The sequence below is a fragment of the Tyto alba genome, unplaced genomic scaffold (genome assembly GCF_018691265.1).
Source record: "Tyto alba isolate M040663 unplaced genomic scaffold, T.alba_DEE_v4.0 Super-Scaffold_28, whole genome shotgun sequence".
Classification (NCBI taxonomy): domain Eukaryota; kingdom Metazoa; phylum Chordata; class Aves; order Strigiformes; family Tytonidae; genus Tyto; species Tyto alba.
Window position 1 is genome coordinate 9,316,516 of NW_024881302.1, and position 19,173 is coordinate 9,335,688.

Sequence of the window (19,173 nt, forward strand, 5' to 3'; positions counted from 1 at the left end):
CCGGCGGGAGGTTTGAAATGGCGGACGCGGTGCCGAGATCGCACCGGGGCGGGGGCTGAGGGCGGACATGGCCACCAAGCGCCTGGCCAGGTGCGGACGGCGGGGGAATCCCCCTCCTGAGGCCCCTGAAGGGACCGGAGCGGAGCGGAGCGGGGGGGGGGGCGGGGGGGGTTGGCGTCAGGGCGGGCGAGGTCCTGAGGGGGGCCGGGGCGCTGATCGGGCAGCGGAGCGGGAAGGGGGCGCCGAGGCCCCTCAGCACGGGGGATGCTGAGGCGGTGCCGGCGCCACTGTGCTCCGCAGGCAGCTGGGGCTGGCGCGGAGCAGTGCGCGGGCGCGGAGCGGCGCGCAGGCGGCGGCGGCGGCGGGGCAGCGCTTCGGCTACCTGATCGTCGTGGTCTTTGAGGCCACGTGCTGGCGGGGCGCGGGGCGCGGCAGCCCCGAGATCAGTGAGTGCAGCGGAACCCGGCTGCGCGGGCGCGGGGGGGGGGGGGCGTGCTGCCCGCGCCTGGGGGCAGCTTCAAACCTTGTGTCGGCATTACGTTGTGCTCCTGATGTCTGACGTGCCCACACCAGCTCGGAGCGCGTGGAATCACTTCTGTGAACAGCTTTCACCTCTCTGGCATTGGTTAGTTTTGTTTTTTGTTTGTTTGTTTTTCCTCATTTTGTTTTTGTCACAGTTGAATTTCCAGCAGTCCTGTTAAACGCCTCAACGGGGGAGACTGAATCTGAATTCCACACATATGTCCAGCCTCAGGAGCATCCTATTCTCTCCGAATTTTGTACAGAGCTAACCGGCATAACGCAGGTAGAATTGCTATTTGGCATTATTTTACACTGGTAAAATTGCTATCTGCTATTTTATTTAAAGAGGCCTTTAAAGGGCTAAAAAGTAATAAACCTCAAATGAATTCCAGTGCATACTAACGCATACATCTTGTTCTGTTCCATAAAGAACCAAGTTGATGAAGGGGTCCCTCTAAACATTTGTTTATCGCAGTTTTTGAAATGGATTCAAAAGATACAAAAGGAGAAGAAAATTATATTCAGTACAGATATTCTAAGTAATTCTACTTCAGAAGCAAAAGCATGTACCTTTGTTACTTGGACAGGTAAATAAAACTTTAACTTGTTTTTTCTGCAGAATAAGTACACATAAAAAATTAACATTTGGTGGTGCTAGTGAGATTGTGTCTTCACTTCTAGGGAGCCAAAAGCCCGTTACTAGGTATTACAGATATGCAATATTGGGGTAAGACTGAAAATATGAAATCCATTGAATCCTGATGTGTTTGCTGTATCTTTGCCTCCAGGGTCTTACAACGTTACATTTTTCTGCTTTACATATACTGAACTGTGTCACTGTTCTTAATGTGTCTAAATGATTTACCGAAGTCTCTGAGACCTTTACCCATCTAAGTCGTTCTTTAGTAACAGCAGGCATTCACTTATCCCTATGTCCCACTGCAGCAACCGTAGTGCCTTTCACTAGCCTGTGCTTCCTGTCCAAAAGTACGGCATGCTGCTACTATGCTGATGTTATGTTTCTTTATGTAGATTTGAAGCCATGTTTATGTAGATTTTTAGGCTAGTTCTTTAGTGATGGATTATTTGTGTTTTTTTTTTTCTATGCAGACTGGGACCTGGGTGTGTGTTTGCAGTATGAGTGTAAAAGGAAGCAGCTGCGAAAACCTGACATTTTAAATTCCTGGATTGATCTCAAAGCAACATACAGGGTGAGACAGCTGACAGACTGTGGAACATTGACATCTCAAGGGCTAGCTGTATCTGAGGTGACAAACCAATATTGTATGTTCTGGTGACTGGTGACTAGTTACTAGTCTAGAACTAGTTAACAATGACAAGTTACTGTAGTTCCAGTTACTAGAGTAACACATTTGTTTTCTTCCCATGTTGTTATCACTCTAACAAACTGCAAGCCCTAGAACTGTGTGACTTTTAATAGAAATCTTAATGCTAGGAAACAACCTGGTGTTGTTAGAGGAATGAATCATAATCCTAGGACAATTTTTTGAGCTGCTCTTCCTTTCCTGACAACTTTTGCTCTCCTTGCTTCCTAATTTCCCTCGTTTTGTGTGCTCTTACTGCTGCCTTACACTGCTGCCTAGAAAGTAGCCATCATCATCTGTTTAGAGGTACTTAAAGGTCTAGCATGTGAACTGCCCTTGGACCAGAAAGTATGTTCTGAATAGCAATGAATAATACTGAAAAAATGAACGTACATTTTATTACATAGTCTACTGCAGCAGAATTCTAACATGGGGGCTAACAGCACCTAAGTGTACCTTGCCCTGTCTAGTCAAGGAAACTTCCAAAAGGTGATCCAGGAGTCTACCTGTCCTGACACTTGGAGCTTAGGCTCTTAACCTAGGTAGCACAATTAGTCCTCTAAGGATAAACAGTGTGACTGTTGCCCCTTTCTTGTGATCAAATGAGATACTCAGAGTGAGTAGCAATACTCACTTTTTCTTGTTTAAAAATAATTTATATTTATGCCAAATAAATGAATTCCTGTGCCTTTACAATATGCAACAACTCAAACTTCTCAAGATGTTACTTATAGTTGTATTCTTCAATGCTTTTGTTAAGGCCTTCATCTATGTAAGCCATAAAGTGCAAATGAATGACTCCAGAGATAAGACAGAATTGATTAGTTTAAAACAGAGAAGGGATTCATGTTTTTTTCCATTCCAATTTGTTACAGGGTAAGTCACTTATGGACTTATGCTTATTTATCCCGACTGTAAAATGAAGATAACTGACTTTCACAATTGCCTTGTGAGATTTATTATTCATAAGGTGGTATTTCTGAAATGGTTTTCACTTCACTATGAAGAGGTTTTGAAATACTTTATGTTAAGCACCTGTGTTTTTTCCTTAGGCCTTCTATAATAGGAAGCCTAAAGGACTAAAAGGTGCTTTGCAGGATTTGGGGATAGCTTTTGCAGGACGGGAACATTCTGGTAAGTAGGATATGAGGATCCACATTTTAATATATATGTATATTTTAATAAATTTAAAATAAAGCTAAATTACCATTTAGCTTTAGTTGACTAAACTAAAGCAGCTAGCAATAGCCAGTCCTTACTCTAAATAGTAACTATTGTTTCCAGGTTATGCAATGTTCTGTCCAACAAAAACATCAAAACAAGAAAACCTAGATGCTTCAAAGATCAGTTTCTTACCTCTAACCTCGTGTTTTATTTCTGAAATCTCTCCTAGTGATATTAGATGCATGTTCAACAAGATCAATTTTTGAATTGCTAGGGTGCAAAATAAAACAGGTGGAGGAAGGATAAAGGAAACTTGATTCTACCCGATAGCTCTGGACAACATATTAATATAAGAGAATACCAGCACAAAATGATTTTTTTTTTTTTTTTTTACAAGATTAATAAAACAGAACAAGGATTTAAAAAATTGTGGCTATACATTCAGTTCTATTGGTTGCTCCTTCAGCTGTTACAGCACAGGGAATTTTTTGGAATCTCTTACTTCCACTTCCCTGTTCTGAACTATACAACTATGTGTCAGTGTTTTGTGAATCCCTGTTGTTTATGTAAGGCTTACCTTGATTACATTTTTCCTCTAATAAGAACTATCCCCAGTAATAGTTTAAAAAGAAGACATTAATATAACCATACTTTTGAAGGGTTGGATGATTCTCGGAATACTGCCCGTCTTGCTTGGAGGCTGATTTGCGATGGTTGTGTGCTGAAGGTTACTAAATCTTTGGATAAGGTTAGTAACTACTTCTTGTCTTCCCTTCTACTCACTTTGTAGCCTGGAATACAGATGAAAGGTGAGCTATTTAAATAATAATCCCAGCATCTTGACTATGAATTGAACAGAACATCCCTAGGCTGATACACTTATTAATTTTGTGCACTGATTCCTAAAACTTCTGGGTATTCACTTTCCAACATCTCCTTTTGTTTATGGCCCCCCCAGGCACATCCGAATAGTAATTTAATTTCCAGAACACTATGAACTTCACTGACAAGACTCCACTGGGAATTAACTGCAGACCTGAAACATCTAGAGATGGAACCTGCAAAACAAACTCTCTGGCTGAGGAAAAACAGAACGGTATTGCTGGAATTAAGATAAATTCTAATGTACAAACTGAAGAACAACAGATCAATTCCGTTGATTCCTCTGCAGATGTCCATGTTGTACCTAGCAGCAGCTCAAGGGCTGAGTTACATGCTCAAGCCCAAAGCTCTTCAACAGCATCTACTAACAGACCTCCTGTTCCTCTTGAGCAGGCACAGCAACCTCCCAGTACTCTCGCAACAGGCATTCGGCAAGGACTGGGCAGTGGGCAACATCTGAGTAGAGCCAGATCTGGCCCTCCAGCACACGGATCAGGACTAGTGCTCGTCTCCACTACCATCTCCTCAGTTAATATCTCCAATGAGGATATGAGTACTAGTTCTGATTGCTTATCTCTGCTGACTGACTGGGAAGATGTTGCTTTAATACCAGAATCTCAATATGAACAAAATTCAGACCATGTTCAACTCAAAGTTGACTCAAGTACAGATGTTATAACAGTGTTTGAAAAGAAAACAATTTCAAAACAATTGGCTGTAGTGAGTTCAGATAATCAAAGTTTGGAAAAAACTGTAATACCTGTGGAACCTCTGAAATCTATCATTTACAAAAGTCCTGATACTACTATCTATAATGTAGCAGCAGTACAAAGGCAGACTTCAGATTTTAAAGCTTTGAAGTTACCGTCTGTAAAGGTAAATGCACAATCAGCATTAACTGGAAATTATCCTACTCCTTTGGAGGTTCCTAAAAGAAAGCCAACTAGTCCAAAAATGTTCCCACCAGCAAAAAAACAATCTTTTGCTATATATCAAGAGAAAACTGCATCTTTTGATTGCTCCTTACCTTTAAGAAGTTCCAATCTGCCCAAAGTGTCTCCTGACATTCTGAACTCCACATTCAATTTGAATCAGTCTGTAAGAGCTGTGAAAAACGGAAAACCAACTCCCCCTCTGTGTAACTGCGGTCGAAGAGCTAAAAAACTGTATGTGTCAAATGCTGGTCCAAATCATGGTAAAGCATTTTTTTGTTGTCCTGTTGGCAAGCATGAAGGTAACAAGAAAGGCTGTGGATATTTCAAGTGGGAATATGTGCTTCTGAAAGAGAAATCTAACTATCTAACCCTGAATGCAGAGGCTTTGACCTCTCTTGGAACTTATGCTAGTAATTTGGGCAATTCTTCCAACAAAAAATACTTGTGTCTTAGACCCTCTATGAGAACTTGAAAATTTATATATTTTGTTTTTTGTCTGAAACTTAAACTCAGTTGATCATGTTTAATATAATCAGGACAGTCAAATGATGTTGGATATTTGTTCTGAGAATGAGACAAAAATTACATTGCTTGGTTAACAGATAAACACAAATTGCTCAAGCATACAAAAATATCAATATATCCTAAAGTATCATTAATGAAGTGTGAGAGAATGGATAAAACTAAGAAGTGCTAAAATTAAAGTTTGGGCAACTGTTGCTACACATCTTAAATTTCTGCTTATTATGTATTTTAAATTCTTTACTAGTCCAGTCATTAAAGAACATTATAATGATACAGATTTTATTTACACTATTTTTTCTAAATATACTTGTAATGATAACTAACTTGTAAAGTTTTTAAAGTATTTAGAATTTATCACACTTTTCAAAAGTGAATCTTGAAGCAATAGTGTTTTCTTAAACTGTTTTTTTATCATTTAAATGAAATAACAATAAAGATAAAATGCTGGTGACAGTTCATTAAATACTTCAACACACATCACCTATTGTGTTCTTGACTACATGAGTTGCCCATTTTATTTGTATTGCTCTGCCTGCTTTTGTACTATTAGTTATTAGTGTAGTATCTGGGACAGCCAAAGCGGTAAGAATTTATTCAAACCTAAACTAAGAGACAGAGTATAATGTCTTTTACTTTACATTACTGAGTAAAACTGCAACATTTTATTTTGTAAAAAAAATCGTATAAAAAAGCAACAAGTACTTCTAATCTTTTCTCCACTCCTTCTGGCGCAGTTCATTTCTTCTGATCTTCCCACTAATAGTTTTTGGTAACTGTTGAACAAACTCCATCTATTGGGAAATGGAGGAAATTGTAATACAAAATAAGACATGGTTTACTTACATTTTCACTTTTTCTTAACCTCACCAGCATAGGTTTATAAGCCACATACTTTTCACTACTATAAGACAGTGGGTGCTAACTGTTCTTTGGGTATTTGAGCACTCACCTTCCTAGGATACTTGTATGGAGCAGTAACTTTCTTAACGTGGTCTTGCAGCTCTTTCATCATTTTTTCCGGATCACGTGAAGCATAGTCAGGTGTTAAAACAACAAAGGCTTTCACTACCTATGGAAGTTATGGCAGCAATGGTTTAAATGCCAATGAAACAGTATTACAGAACAGTACAATTTGAAACTTTAACCAAACATTTGCTGACAGACTGCAGAATAATGTATAGGGCAGGAACAGAAAGCTTTGCTAAAGTTTGTGTGCACTCATTATAGGTCTGGACTGTGCAGGCAGTTTATATACATTTAATAAAGACAAAAACCTGTAAGTATTTGTCAGGGGAAGCTCCAAATGGTGCTTTTGTTATATTGGATGTCAGTCAATTGCCTCGGACGGTTTTTTCCTGGGTGGCTTCTCCAGTGTCTGATAGAGTTGAAATGCCATCCTGAATTTAGTTTTAATTTTAAAAATAAATTTAAAAAATCCCAGGATAGACAAATCCCTTGAAAGTTGGGCTTTATTAGCTCTGGTATGCATACGCTAGTTAAATATCTAAGCTTGTTTAACTTGTTTACCTCTCCTCTCATGGCATCTGGACTGCTGACAACTGCTGATTCTACCACTGCAGGATGCTCTACTAGGGCACTTTCGACTTCAAAGGGTCCAATACGGTACCTTTAAAACAAAGGAAAGGGCTTTTAGTTGTATTTGATAACGCATAAGAATAACTTCACGTCTGAATCATCTGTGTTATTCAAATTTAATTATTTACTGTTAATCAGTCTTAAATTTACCCAGCAGAGTTAATGACATCATCAGCTCTTCCAACAAACCAGAAGTATCCATCCTCATCCATAGTCCCCCTGTCTCCAGTGACATAAAAATCCCCACGTATTGTTGCCATTGTTTTCTCTGGATCATCCTAAGAAATAATAAATTGCATTTTACATGAAAACTACCTGAAAAATACATTAAATTGCATTATAACATACTCAGCATGTAAGTTATGGTACAGTAAATACTCAAAAATTTCACCTTTTCAGACTAGTCCATACTGTGGTCATGTGCATCAGATTCAGGTGGGACATTAATAACAGAGAATTATTAAATCACCATTACTAAGCTGCAAAACTAGATATAAAATTCATAAATTGTGATGAATGAAGTTGCATTACTTTTGACTGACTAATAATTTAATCATAATATATTACGCCCCACAGCTTTAGGAACCACTGAAAGTTGCAAAAGTATGTAGGCTGATGGAACTGAGAATTTGCTTTTAGATTATTACCTTTTAATTAATTTTTCCTTTGTGTTTCTAGCATCTCATATCCTGAGATTTCTTTTTCACACCCATGAAAAGTTTTGGTTCAGTACAGTGCAGTTAATAAATGCTTTTTCTACTGCCAATACAGCTGACTTCAAGAATTTTTCTAGGCAGTATGCATGGTTCTCCTTTCCCACATGCTCAGTACTGCTCAGAAGACCTGACTGTAGGCTGATACCACCCATAAAATTTAACAGGGTTTCCTGGTGTCAGAACTGAAAGCACTGTGCATTTGTTCTACTGGTTGTTGGACTGAAAATTCTAACCAATGTGGAAAAATAATGAAAAATGTTGCTGTGCATTAAATGTTCCATGAAGCTCAAATCCGGAGAAAAAGGATTTCAGCAGTGTCCTACTTCTCAGATGGGTGATTTATCCCTTAGGCCAAAGAATATTTGGGGATTAGGCGGGGTCTGTCAAACATATCCCTTTTCATTAGGGGAATAACAATCAAAATAAAGTGGATTTTAACTTGCTAGGCAAGACAATCTCATCAAACACACAATTGTTTGTATAAGTAGACCAAGCATCTGCAAGAAAAAAAGTAAAAATCCCTCTTTCCTTCCCACTGGTTTTCAGACTGGTAATCAGAGTATATATAAACAAAATGGGGCATCAGATTCCTTGTGACAGATTTATCAAGATATCTGTAGAAATATTCTTACAGCATAGCAAGTAAAAAGAAAAGGTGATCTTATAGGTTTTACTCTGATGGCAATATCTCCTTCTTTTCCAGGAGGCAGGATATTACTGTTTCCATCTATAATCTAAAAATAAACAAAATATAGTTTTATTATATTGGAGCCAAATTAAAAAGCATTAAAGTAAAATTATAGATTAAGATTATAGGTGCGCATTTAAAATACATAATAAAAAAAAAATATTGGGAAATGATTTGGAGCAGTAGGGGGTCTTAGTCTGACAACTGAAGTGTAAGATTATTACTAAGCCACTGTACTTTGCACTATGTCTTTTATCTGAGGAATGCCAAGTGTTACGCAAACATGTAATGAAGTTAGTAAAACAGACCCCAGGGAGGATCATAAGTAACAGGGTGGAAAAACTTAGAACCAAAAGAAAGATACTAAAAATCTTAACCCATATTGCAAATTGATCTGGTGCTAGAATCTGCTTCAGTGGTTTTGTTATCCCAAGAAAACAACATTCACTCCCACTCTTCCTTAACTCAGCAATTTAATTTCTATCATTGCCTTAAAGTTTGATATCCAACTGTCAGTTAGCAGAGGGTTGTCATCTATGTTGGTGAGGATGGTGCAACAGCGATGTCCGGTCACACATTTTTTGCATATTCAGTTTAGGGCAATAACGCATTTCTTCACTTTCATTCACTGCTGAATGATGGTACATGGTACAAGCCTGTGTTACAGCTTTTAAACCTCTTTAATGGAAAGTGGTTATGCAAGAGAGATTGAGTCACCAGAGGTACAATACCTTGACATCATAATCTGGAGATGGTTTTCCCATAGAGCCAGGTTTGATTTTCATTCCCTTAAAATTTCCACAGATCAGCACCTGTAACAAGTGTGATTTTTTTTGTTGTTGTTTGGGGTTTTTTTGTTGTTGTTTTCTTCTAAATTAAACTGTGGCTTGTATATTCAGTCTTTACTGAATATACAATATTGAATATACTAATTGTCTTCATTATAATCATATAGCCAATGACTACATTTCTAGAAATAAACTATACCCTTAGAATCATGCCTACAGCTCCAAATAATGTGAGTGCTCCAAAGATAGATTCTAAAGCAGAATTTGGAATGCAGTAATGAAGAATATACCCTTTTCCATTAGTTCCCAATCCAAAGTCCCCAGGAATGAAAAACAGCCCTTGTATTTTGGATGAAGCTGTTATGATTGTTCTATGACTTACAAAAAATACATTTTACTAGTGTTGTTTATTGCAATTGACTTTTCCCCTAAAAGTCGTAACTCTGTATAACCGTTTTAATCACTTTTTCTTGGCAACCTGAATGGAACTTACAGCTGTATCTGTGAAGCAGACATTTTTACATTTTTAAAGCACAACATACTGTTTCTGTCTGTCCATAGCCTTCATAGATATGCAGCCCAGTCTGCGCTTTCCATTCTTCCATCACGTCAGGGTTGATTGGTTCCCCAGCACTCACACAGTGCCGCAGGCTTTTGAATGTATAGCTTAGTGGGAAAGAGAAATACGAATAATGGGTAGTCATCTGTCTGCTATGTCCCATTCACTACTGTATTCCTTATTGTGGGGTCCTTTCTATGCAAACCCTAATTTTTTACTGAGTCCTGTTCATTCCATTTGAACTGTGCATTGTTAAACAAAAACAAATCTGAAAAAATGCAAATAAAAAGGAAAAAACTGCTGGTTTACTTCTGTATTATTTTAGAAAATCTAATGATCCATTTACTGTTTCTAACCCTAGAATCTGAACTGTGGTCTAAACCAAGAAGGAATAACACGGTTCAAAAGTTTCACAGAAAGGTTAAATGAGGCCAAACAGTCTTTCACACATTTCACCAAGCTGTGCTGACACACATACTTCTTGTAGCTTATAGTATTTGAGGAACAAGTGGGAAAACAAACAGAGGGTGTATGTGATTATAAAAGCACTTTTAAATATACATTAATCACTATATCATGGGTATCCTATTACATCCTCAGCTAAACTGATTTTCAAAGTCACTGGAATTTATGAAATCTGAAATGGTTAAGCTACCCCTAAACCTTTATTCCAACTTTGTTCCTAATACTTGAGATTCTAAATATTGAGAAATACATGAGCTGTGTTACCGTTATGCCATTGTAAATTTGGAATAAAATCAAGGTGAGATGAGCATTTAGTCTACTGTTATGATAAAATACACCAATGAGAATATCCTGTTTTTGCTTACCTGGACAGTTTATGTTGCACAAACATTCGATAGGCAGTTGGAGGAGAACAGAAGACAGTTATGGGAAATCTTGACAGACTCTAGAGAATTTAGCATAAAAAAAGTAAATGTTGACAATATACTGAAACCTGTGAGGTTTCATCTTCATTGTAAGAGATAATATAATGACCTCTGCATCCAGCTTATGAAGCACACAAACAAGATGTTGCGTCCTAAAAGCAGTTAGCTCTCTACTTGCAAACACAACATACAACAGTTACATTTAACTTGTTTCTTCTTCAAAACAGAATCTATGTAGTTTTCCAATTAGCTCAACATACCAAAGTTTTTTGCTCTTGAAAGCTTTACAGTTTCTCTAGCAGAATTTCTTAAAATTGCAGGTTAAGTAGAAAACGAGTAAAACTATGAGGCTACCTCTTTAGATGCTCTGTAGGTGTTATAACTGTGTTCTTCAACATACCCTAACATTAACTTGCAATTTCCAGCCATCTAATTAACATGGATACGATGACAAAGTCATTCCATGCAGAATGAAACATGGCAGTCTATTTCAAAGGAGCAAGAGTTGTGTGTGGAGGATATAAGAGAATATAATGTTGCTACCTGTTGTTAAAGAAATTTAATCTTGCTGCCTCTTCAACTTCTTAACTTTGAATTACACCACGCAGGCAACTGAAATTCTCATTCATCTGTTATTGTCACTTATTTTAGTAACACCACCAAAGTTCTCCACAAATCTCAGAACAATTTCTTGTGTACTTCACTTTTAGGCCTAATAATGGATGTTTGCAGGTTTGTGCAGTCAAATCCAGAGCAGAGTATATGATGAAACTCTCTGGATGTCAAATATGCTCTTGTTTTGGGGTACATGTTTGCGACACTACTTAACTAATCAGTTGGTTACCACCTGCTGAAAGTTACAACTGTACTGCGTGCTGCCTCCATTCAGCACCAGCAGAAATCAAAACCTGGGCAAGACTGGCCAGAGAGAATAGTGTTGTTTGTTGTTGGATTCTCCTCACTTACCTCAAAGACAACGTGTGGATCAAAGTGTGGCATCTTATGTACAAATACACAGGCCCCTTGAATCCATGGTGAAAAAATGCTGCTCCAAGCTGCCTTTGCCCAGCCTGTGTCTGATGTATTCCAAAATATATCTGAGGAAGTCAAGTCCAGCCAGTACCTGGTAACACAAGGAAACAGACCACAGTCTCCATTTGGCAGGAATATGGCAAATATTAAAATATCAACAAGAGATGGTGCTGGTGAAGCAAATCCATCAACAGCAGTCTTGGGTAAATGGCAATTAGAAAAGGCTGAACTTCTGAGCAGGATAGTGAGGATGTCATCAAGGATAGTCTGATGTTGCATTTTTCTAAGGGAAAAATGATACCGATGGACAAGCTAGTATCACCTCAGAACATGGTGTTATATGAGTATGTATGAGATTGCTGGGATTTTGCTGAACTAATTTTTAGGGATGAGGATTTTTTTTGTTTACTTCTAGTTTGGTATTTTCTGATTTGTTATTCTTTGCCTGTTAAAGTGCACTGCCATATCAATTTTATTAACAACATTGCTTTATAAATTTAAAGGTTCTGCACTATCAGCATTTTGTTCTGGTGGGAGCTGTGTCCAGTTCTTTTCCCTTTTATGGTACAGACTTCATAAACTTGTGCTGGTGTTCAGTTCATAGGCAACCTATTAACTATACACAATGCAAACTTTACCAAAAGTTAAAGAAAATGTTAAAAAGAAGTTACTGACTCCATGACTGCTATATTCTCTATAAACTAAAGCAGCTGACTCGAACTGCTTTGTTTTATGGAAAAAAAAAAACAAACCTATTTTTGGAATGTAAAACAACTGCTGTTTTTTGAACTACTGAAACAAAGCTTCTGGTAAAAATCTTGTGTTTCTCTTCATTCTGCTATGTGACCAATTACAGAAATATGTATGATTAATAGTGGTATCTGTACCTTCCACTTACTGTGAGGCCAATACCATAGCTGCTGTGGGAATGTTCAGCCATTTTTGGAGATCCTGTAGTCCCACTGGTAAAATAGATAGCCATTGGGTCTTGACACTTTGTGGTCACACAATGGTGATCAGAAGGAGCATTTCTTAAAATAAGCAAAATGATGAAGTGATTTGAAAGTGTAACTGACACATTTTTGAAAATATTTAACCAAAATAACTGCAGCAATCAATAGTGTCATAAACATTGATATTTTTCCACTGTGCAGTCCTAAAAGGGTGAAAATATATTGGTGTGTGCCAACATTTCCTATGCAAAACAGACCACTGCTTTTCTTTCATTATTGCTGTGGTGCTTTCACAGCGGTATTTACTCACTTCAGGAGATCTTTCAAGTTCAGCCATCCTTCTCTTTGGCCCTCTGACACAAGCAACTTGAATTTCAGAGACTGGCATTCAGCCCTAATTGAGTCTACAGCTGGTGCCACAGAATCATCAGTGATGATACACTTTGCCTTGGATTTCTGTAGTCGATGAAGAATGTCCTTTGCTGTCAATTGCTGTGTGCCAGGAATCAAGACAGTTCCTAAAGGAAATGAAGGGGAATGGAAAAACAGCCTCAACATTTAAGAATAACACCTTTACCTACAAGCAGACTTCAGTTTACTTTGTTAGGTTGAGTGGGACAGAGCTGTACTAAATGCAGGAGTTCACCTACATTTGTATATATACTGATTTCTTTGATGGATTAAATGCTATGTGAGGATTCAAGTTATCAAATACTATATTGATCACGGGACACTGAAAGAAATCAACATAACTTTTCTTGTTCTGAAAACACTGCTCCTGGAACATGCCATCTGGCTGGATTTGACTTCTTTACTGGTAAACATAGCCATTGCCTCACAAGATACACTGCTAGTGTTTGCAAGGCACCAAGATGTGCTGACTGGGAAGCTGAGTATTTAACAAGTCCCACGGGGGAACACGTGGAACACTCTGTTAAATGTGGGCTAATTTCACTGCAAGTTAGCACTGCATTTGCAATGTGTCACAAGTGCTGGAAAGCAGAGAATAAGAGGCACACGGACACACATGGTCTCCCTAACAGCCAGAGCATGTGCAAAAGTCCTACAAGCACCTTGAAGAAAAAAATTGGCATGAAGAGTGGTTTTGACCAGCATGACACTAGTTCATCCTCATTAGCATGGTGGTAGTTCTGAGTGCATTAAATAGCAAGGATTGGTTTAAGTCACAATTTCTGTAACTATATGCCACTTCTATGCTTTTACTAACCTGTTCTCATGCAAGCCACATTCACCAGCCACCACTCTGGGGTCCGGGGCAGAATCAGAATAACTCTGTCTCCCCGTTGCAGACCACAGGCATCAGTGAGTACATTGGCTACTTTCCTGGATAGCACTCCCAGCTCCTCAAAGCTCCACTTCACCTCTTTTCCGGCACCATCTACCCACCATAATGCAGGGTTTTTAGACTTCTTTCCCTCCTATATAACAACAGGGTACGGTATAAATGCTTCATTTTAGAAACACATTGCCTTTACTTTAAGTATGAGGAAGAAAAGCATTCAACGCCTATTCAGTTCTGGAGTAACCTGGGGATGCAAAAGAAATTTGCCACTGCGGATTCCAAATGTGGCACAGAACTCTCCCTTAGAAGGCACAGCCTATAAATGTCATTCAGGAAATTAAATTTTTATTCCTTTCCTGAGTTCCTTATCTTACATTCTGAAGATGTAGTACAGTAATCAGCACAGAGAAAGAAAATCTTTTTGGTTCAGGTCACGCCAACAAAGCAGCTGATGAATGTGAGCACCTTTGGGTTGTGCGCCAGAGTCTCCTGAGCCCTCAGAGCTCATTTGCAACTTCATCTGGAATTGGGCCTGTCTGGTACTTCTGAAAATTAAATCAATGTCTCAAAAGCATAGGCCACACAGTGTGACCTTTAATCAATGTCTCACCTAACTGATTTGTGATTTGAAGTGTATCCATATGACATGCTTTAAAGAGGGCTAATGCATTTAGCAGTAGTAGTGTACTAAGTCACCTCCTGGCCAGAAAATTCACTGGGAAGGCAAGAATATGACACCTTATTATCTATTTGAAGGTACAATAGCACTGAGGTTCATTTTCAGGGGAGCAGATTTTATCTGTGCACTTCAGAGGGCAAAACCTCTTTTCCAGAGGCTGTTTCTTGCTCTGTTTACAGCCTGCCAAAGCCTGTTTTTCCTGCAAAAGGAACAAGTGTGTCAGACAGGTGATACCTCTGCTCCATTCTTGCTGCCAGGCTGGACATAACTGCATTTAGCTCCTCATCATGAACAGCCTGAGCCTGCAGAACCAGTCCTACATCTATAGAGGCCAGACCTATGTAGTAAGAAAGGTGATAGACCTATACTTCACGGGTTTTTTCTGTATTCCCTTTTGCTGCATGGAGCTTATGTCCGGTTTGGGGTTCAAAGTTGTTCAGTTTTGTAGATTCCAAGTCCTTGATGCAAAAGATTTCACATTTGGGATAGGTGGGTGAGGTTTGACATTATACTGTATTTAATATTCATTTTACAGGCACAGTGAAACACACAGAGGTCAAGTGATTTCCCTGGCACATCTAGGTAGGGTGCATGTCATGGCAGATGGGGGAATTGATGCAGGGTTTAGAGTGGTTCAGTTTAGAGTCTCATTTATGAGGCACTTATTTACTCACACTCAATCTCACTGGAGTTACTGATTAAAGGAAAGAACTATGTGGACTTGTGGATAGGACAGCATGTGGCCTAAGGGATCTACATATTCAAACTGCATGAGACGATCACCAGATTATAAACAGAACATAACCCCAGTGTCCTGGTTATTGGATTTGTCAGATACTCAGTATTAATAACCAGCATTAAATATTTTAGCATCAGAGAAGCCAGTAACTATTACCTTTTCCACTTCAGTCCATCTGTCCAGCACATCTCTTGCAAAGTTGAAGTACTCTGGCACAGCTACGCTGTACTGCTGTTTTATAGCTTCATAACTCAGAGAGGCATGAACTGGGTAGCACTGGCTGCAAAGTTGGAGAGATCTTCTCAGGGGAGCCCGCAGCAACACAGCACTTGGGATCTTCAGTAAAATATGCACAGCAGCAAGGGCCATAATAGCCTCTTCAAGGTTATTCCTTACTGATTATCTCTCCAAGAAAAACTACAGTGGTACAGATACAAGCCTGGTATTAGCCATGCAATTTCAGAACAGCTTTTACTACTACACAGTGGAATACACTGGAACAATAATTCCAACTGTTAATTGGAGTAACTGCTGAGGTCAGTTCCAGGTTGGCCATTGTCTGGCCCCTGCTCTCCAGTGACCATCAAGCGGCTGAGATCCTAATCCTGCATTCAACCAGCAGCACTCAGCCTTGTCACTGTGGGAGCATTCCTGTGATTCACGTTCCTTTCCTTCCTACAAACCCTGCTAATCTTGTAGATCACATTTCAGTTGCCCTATACAGCAAAGAAGCACTGAACGCTACCCAAGCATTTCAACTCTGACTTCTGTAAATTAAATGTTTGCTACTGGCTGACAATACAGAAATTACACAGATAATCCAGCAATTGTGCATGAATTACTGGCTGACCGCAGTGTCACTTGCTACAAAGATATTTTTCTAGTTTACCAGCATTGATAGAATATCATATTCTATCATATATATCAGCATAGAATATGGGGATATATTGGTTGCCAAGAATTAAATGAATGTAGCAAAGCCCTGAAAAGATTCTAAGTACTGATGTTTTAAGCATTATTTTGATGTGTGGTCAGCAAAAAGCGTCACTTTATGAGATAGGGGAACTTCAAAAGACTCCCTGAAAAAGGATTCAAAATGCAAAGCCTTGCTTCTCAAAAAAAGTCAACTTAGCAGGAGGTCTGAAAACTCTGAAGTCATTATTTTCATGCATTGCCAACTATCTTCTATTTACAACATAATAGAAACACTGCTAGTTCCTTACAGAATTAATAACTATCCAGCTGTAAAATCATGTGATTTTAGTGATTTAGTGAAGCAACAGGACATTTTTTGGATCTGTAACATTCAGTCTGCATGACAAACACAGGGGAGAAACCCAGCCAAATGAAAGACAAAGAAGGACAGGGAGAAGAGGGAATGTGGACAGACAAGAGGCAAATCAGCACTGCTCCAGTGCCAGAAAATGTCCTGGTCAGCAGCTTGCAGGGGTGGGTTGGAGGGCCAGTTACCTTGTCAAAAGGCTGTCAATCCCAATTTACTGCCTCTCTGCCTTGCACCAAAGTGGAGCCCTCTCAGTGCTGGCGTGTGTCACAGCTTTGACTCCTTATAGAGATCTCAGACTCCTGGCTGCGGGCCGACTCTTGCACTGTTACCTTGTCCAGTGATCGACTCCTGTGTTCCTCACATGTACTTTGAACTCACACAAAGGGCAGCCAAATCCAGCACATCATAAAGAGCTGGCAGGTTTCTGCAGAGCTCAGAGCAGGGGTAGAAAGTGTGAATACCTAATGTCTCCTGTTCCCTTTTCCTCTCTTCTTCTCAACCACCAGCCCACAGAGGAACACAGTCATAAGACCTTGCCACAGCCAAATCACATCTGTTACGCTCTGGCTGGGGCAACACAGGAGCAACAGCCTTGCAATTGGCTTTGCAACTCCACTGCTCAGCAGGTAGCTTGGGGTGCCTCAGGTAACCACAGCAGTTCAGCCTTGACAATAGTGAGTACTGGTTCCTGGGATGCTACAACTGGTGCCTGGAACAGCTTTGCTAATACCTGGTGACTTGCAAAGTTTTTAAAGGGCTTTGCCTCATGTTCAGAAAGCACACAGTTATGTGGTGTTCTAGTATTGCTGCTGCCTCTGCCCTACTCTGAAGGGAGAGGCAGGAAGGCATGTGTGCCATCCTCTCTGCCATCCAGGCTGCGGCCCTGCATCACTGTGGGCATGGCTGTGGCATTGATGTGTGCCTCTACCTTCAGCCTCTCCTGAGAGAATGTCACTCACTAGGGAGCTAGTGACAGCTGTAGCTTAAATTGGGGCATCGAGATTTGTAAGACTTTGACTGCCAGAGACCTAAATAGTTCTTTGTGTATTTTCATCCTCAAACCATGGCCCTAAGGTCAGCAGAGAGATTGCTAACACCCATTTATACCTTTGGAGCAGAACAGTCCTCTGGATGCTGATCAGTGAGGGTGACGCCGTGTTCTCTCCTGGCATGTAAGTCCTGTACTTTTTCCAGAACTCCCTCCTGGGGTTCTGCCGAGGTCAGTTTGTAAACAGTACACTCAAAGGAGATGTTAACCAGCTCCCTGAAATGCTCACTGCTGCAGAAAGTGATTCAAAACAGATTCCCCCAGACAACAAAGATGCTCTCTGCCTAGCAGTAAAGGGAGACCTACAGTGGGTCTGCAGTACTGACATTTTAAACAGCTCTTTGAATTGCATGTGATAAAATCCTCCCAGAGGAGAGGCAGAGGAACAGCTTTAAAGGGATTCCCTACCCAGAAGATCACATTGCCCCAGAGGAGGCACGAACATAGAGAAAATGACATCAATGGTTTGTGATAAGAGTCAGCAAATGTGCCAGGAATACATAAGAAAGAAGGTTTCCAGTTTAGGAAGAAAACCCTAACTTCCACAGTGACCTAACCTATAACCTATTCTTTTGGTAGGGCACATATAACTAATTTCCAGAGCACCCATGGATATTTCCAAATCCTGCAGCACTTTTCACCACAGAAGTATTCTAGTTACGTCCTGAGTGGTTAACTACATTTCCTCTGCACCACTCACAGCTGCCTGTAGAAATTTTTCCTCATGTTTCAAACATGTCCTGACATGCCCAACTCCAGAGACTATAGGTAATTCTCTGGCACTCTTGAGTCTTTCAAACAAGACCAGCCCTGCAAAGATTTAGTGACTTTAAATTTACATGTAGTCAATAATCCCACCGATGTCTAACAATTACTGTAGAATTATATGGGCCTCCGAGGCTCGTCAGAAACAAAGCTTCAAATAAGATATAAACACCATCTCCTGTTGTGGTTGTAACTGATAAATACTTCCATCAATTCATGAAGTTTCCCTTTATCAATCAAAAGACTCTTTGAATGCTAATAGTATGATAGACCTGGCCTTAGCGATGCCTCCTTAGCTCTCTCCTCTACCTGTTTTCACAAAATGTCAAGGAACTTAATTTTCCTCCCTTTAATTGCCCAAGAAGCTCAAGAGCTACTACAGGGAAAGGAGGCTCTTATGGACAGGAATGCAGACACCTTCCTTTAGAAACTACGCTACGGGATACTTTTTTTCCAGCCAACACATGCCTTCTAGTACCTCAGGCCTAAATTTACCTGTATAAAGAGCTTGTTTCAGCTGGTCCCTCTACACCATGGCACCTCCAGGAGTTATACAGGGAGCTGGGGAAGAGGCCAAGGCCCAGCGCGTTGGTGTTTGATACACCAACACAGGGCAGGACGAAGGTTTGTTGGCTCCCCCGCGCTTCAGTGAGCGTCCTCCCTCTTCTCCCCCCAGCCCAGGCCCACTGTTTCTCTCAATTCTGGAATCATTAACACAAACCCAGATTTCAATCCTAGCACTCAAGTTCAGAAGAGAGAGCATCACGGGCTACCAGCGA

The 19,173-nt window shown here is 40.0% G+C and overlaps 2 protein-coding genes across 2 annotated transcripts; one reads left to right on the forward strand and one right to left on the reverse strand.

Moving 5' to 3' along the window:
* ERI2 (ERI1 exoribonuclease family member 2) lies at positions 1 to 5,547 on the forward strand. Its single transcript, XM_042798389.1, is given in 9 exon segments — positions 1 to 90; positions 301 to 446; positions 678 to 805; positions 953 to 1,109; positions 1,633 to 1,733; positions 2,900 to 2,981; positions 3,671 to 3,759; positions 3,970 to 4,003; positions 4,006 to 5,547. Coding segments are annotated over 9 exon segments (2,055 nt in total). The 5' UTR covers positions 1 to 67; the 3' UTR covers positions 5,301 to 5,547.
* LOC104355817 (acyl-coenzyme A synthetase ACSM3, mitochondrial) lies at positions 5,304 to 18,978 on the reverse strand. Its single transcript, XM_009966232.3, has 14 exons — positions 18,890 to 18,978; positions 15,453 to 15,713; positions 13,804 to 14,014; positions 12,886 to 13,093; positions 12,510 to 12,653; positions 11,557 to 11,713; positions 10,531 to 10,610; positions 9,684 to 9,807; positions 9,085 to 9,165; positions 8,298 to 8,399; positions 7,100 to 7,227; positions 6,881 to 6,980; positions 6,303 to 6,422; positions 5,304 to 6,144 (listed from the first exon to the last, which is right to left on the reverse strand). Exons 2-14 carry the CDS (start codon positions 15,663 to 15,665, stop codon positions 6,058 to 6,060), a joined length of 1,755 nt encoding a protein of 584 aa, XP_009964534.2. The 5' UTR covers positions 15,666 to 15,713; positions 18,890 to 18,978; the 3' UTR covers positions 5,304 to 6,057.
* Between the last annotated feature and the right edge of the window lie 195 nt (positions 18,979 to 19,173).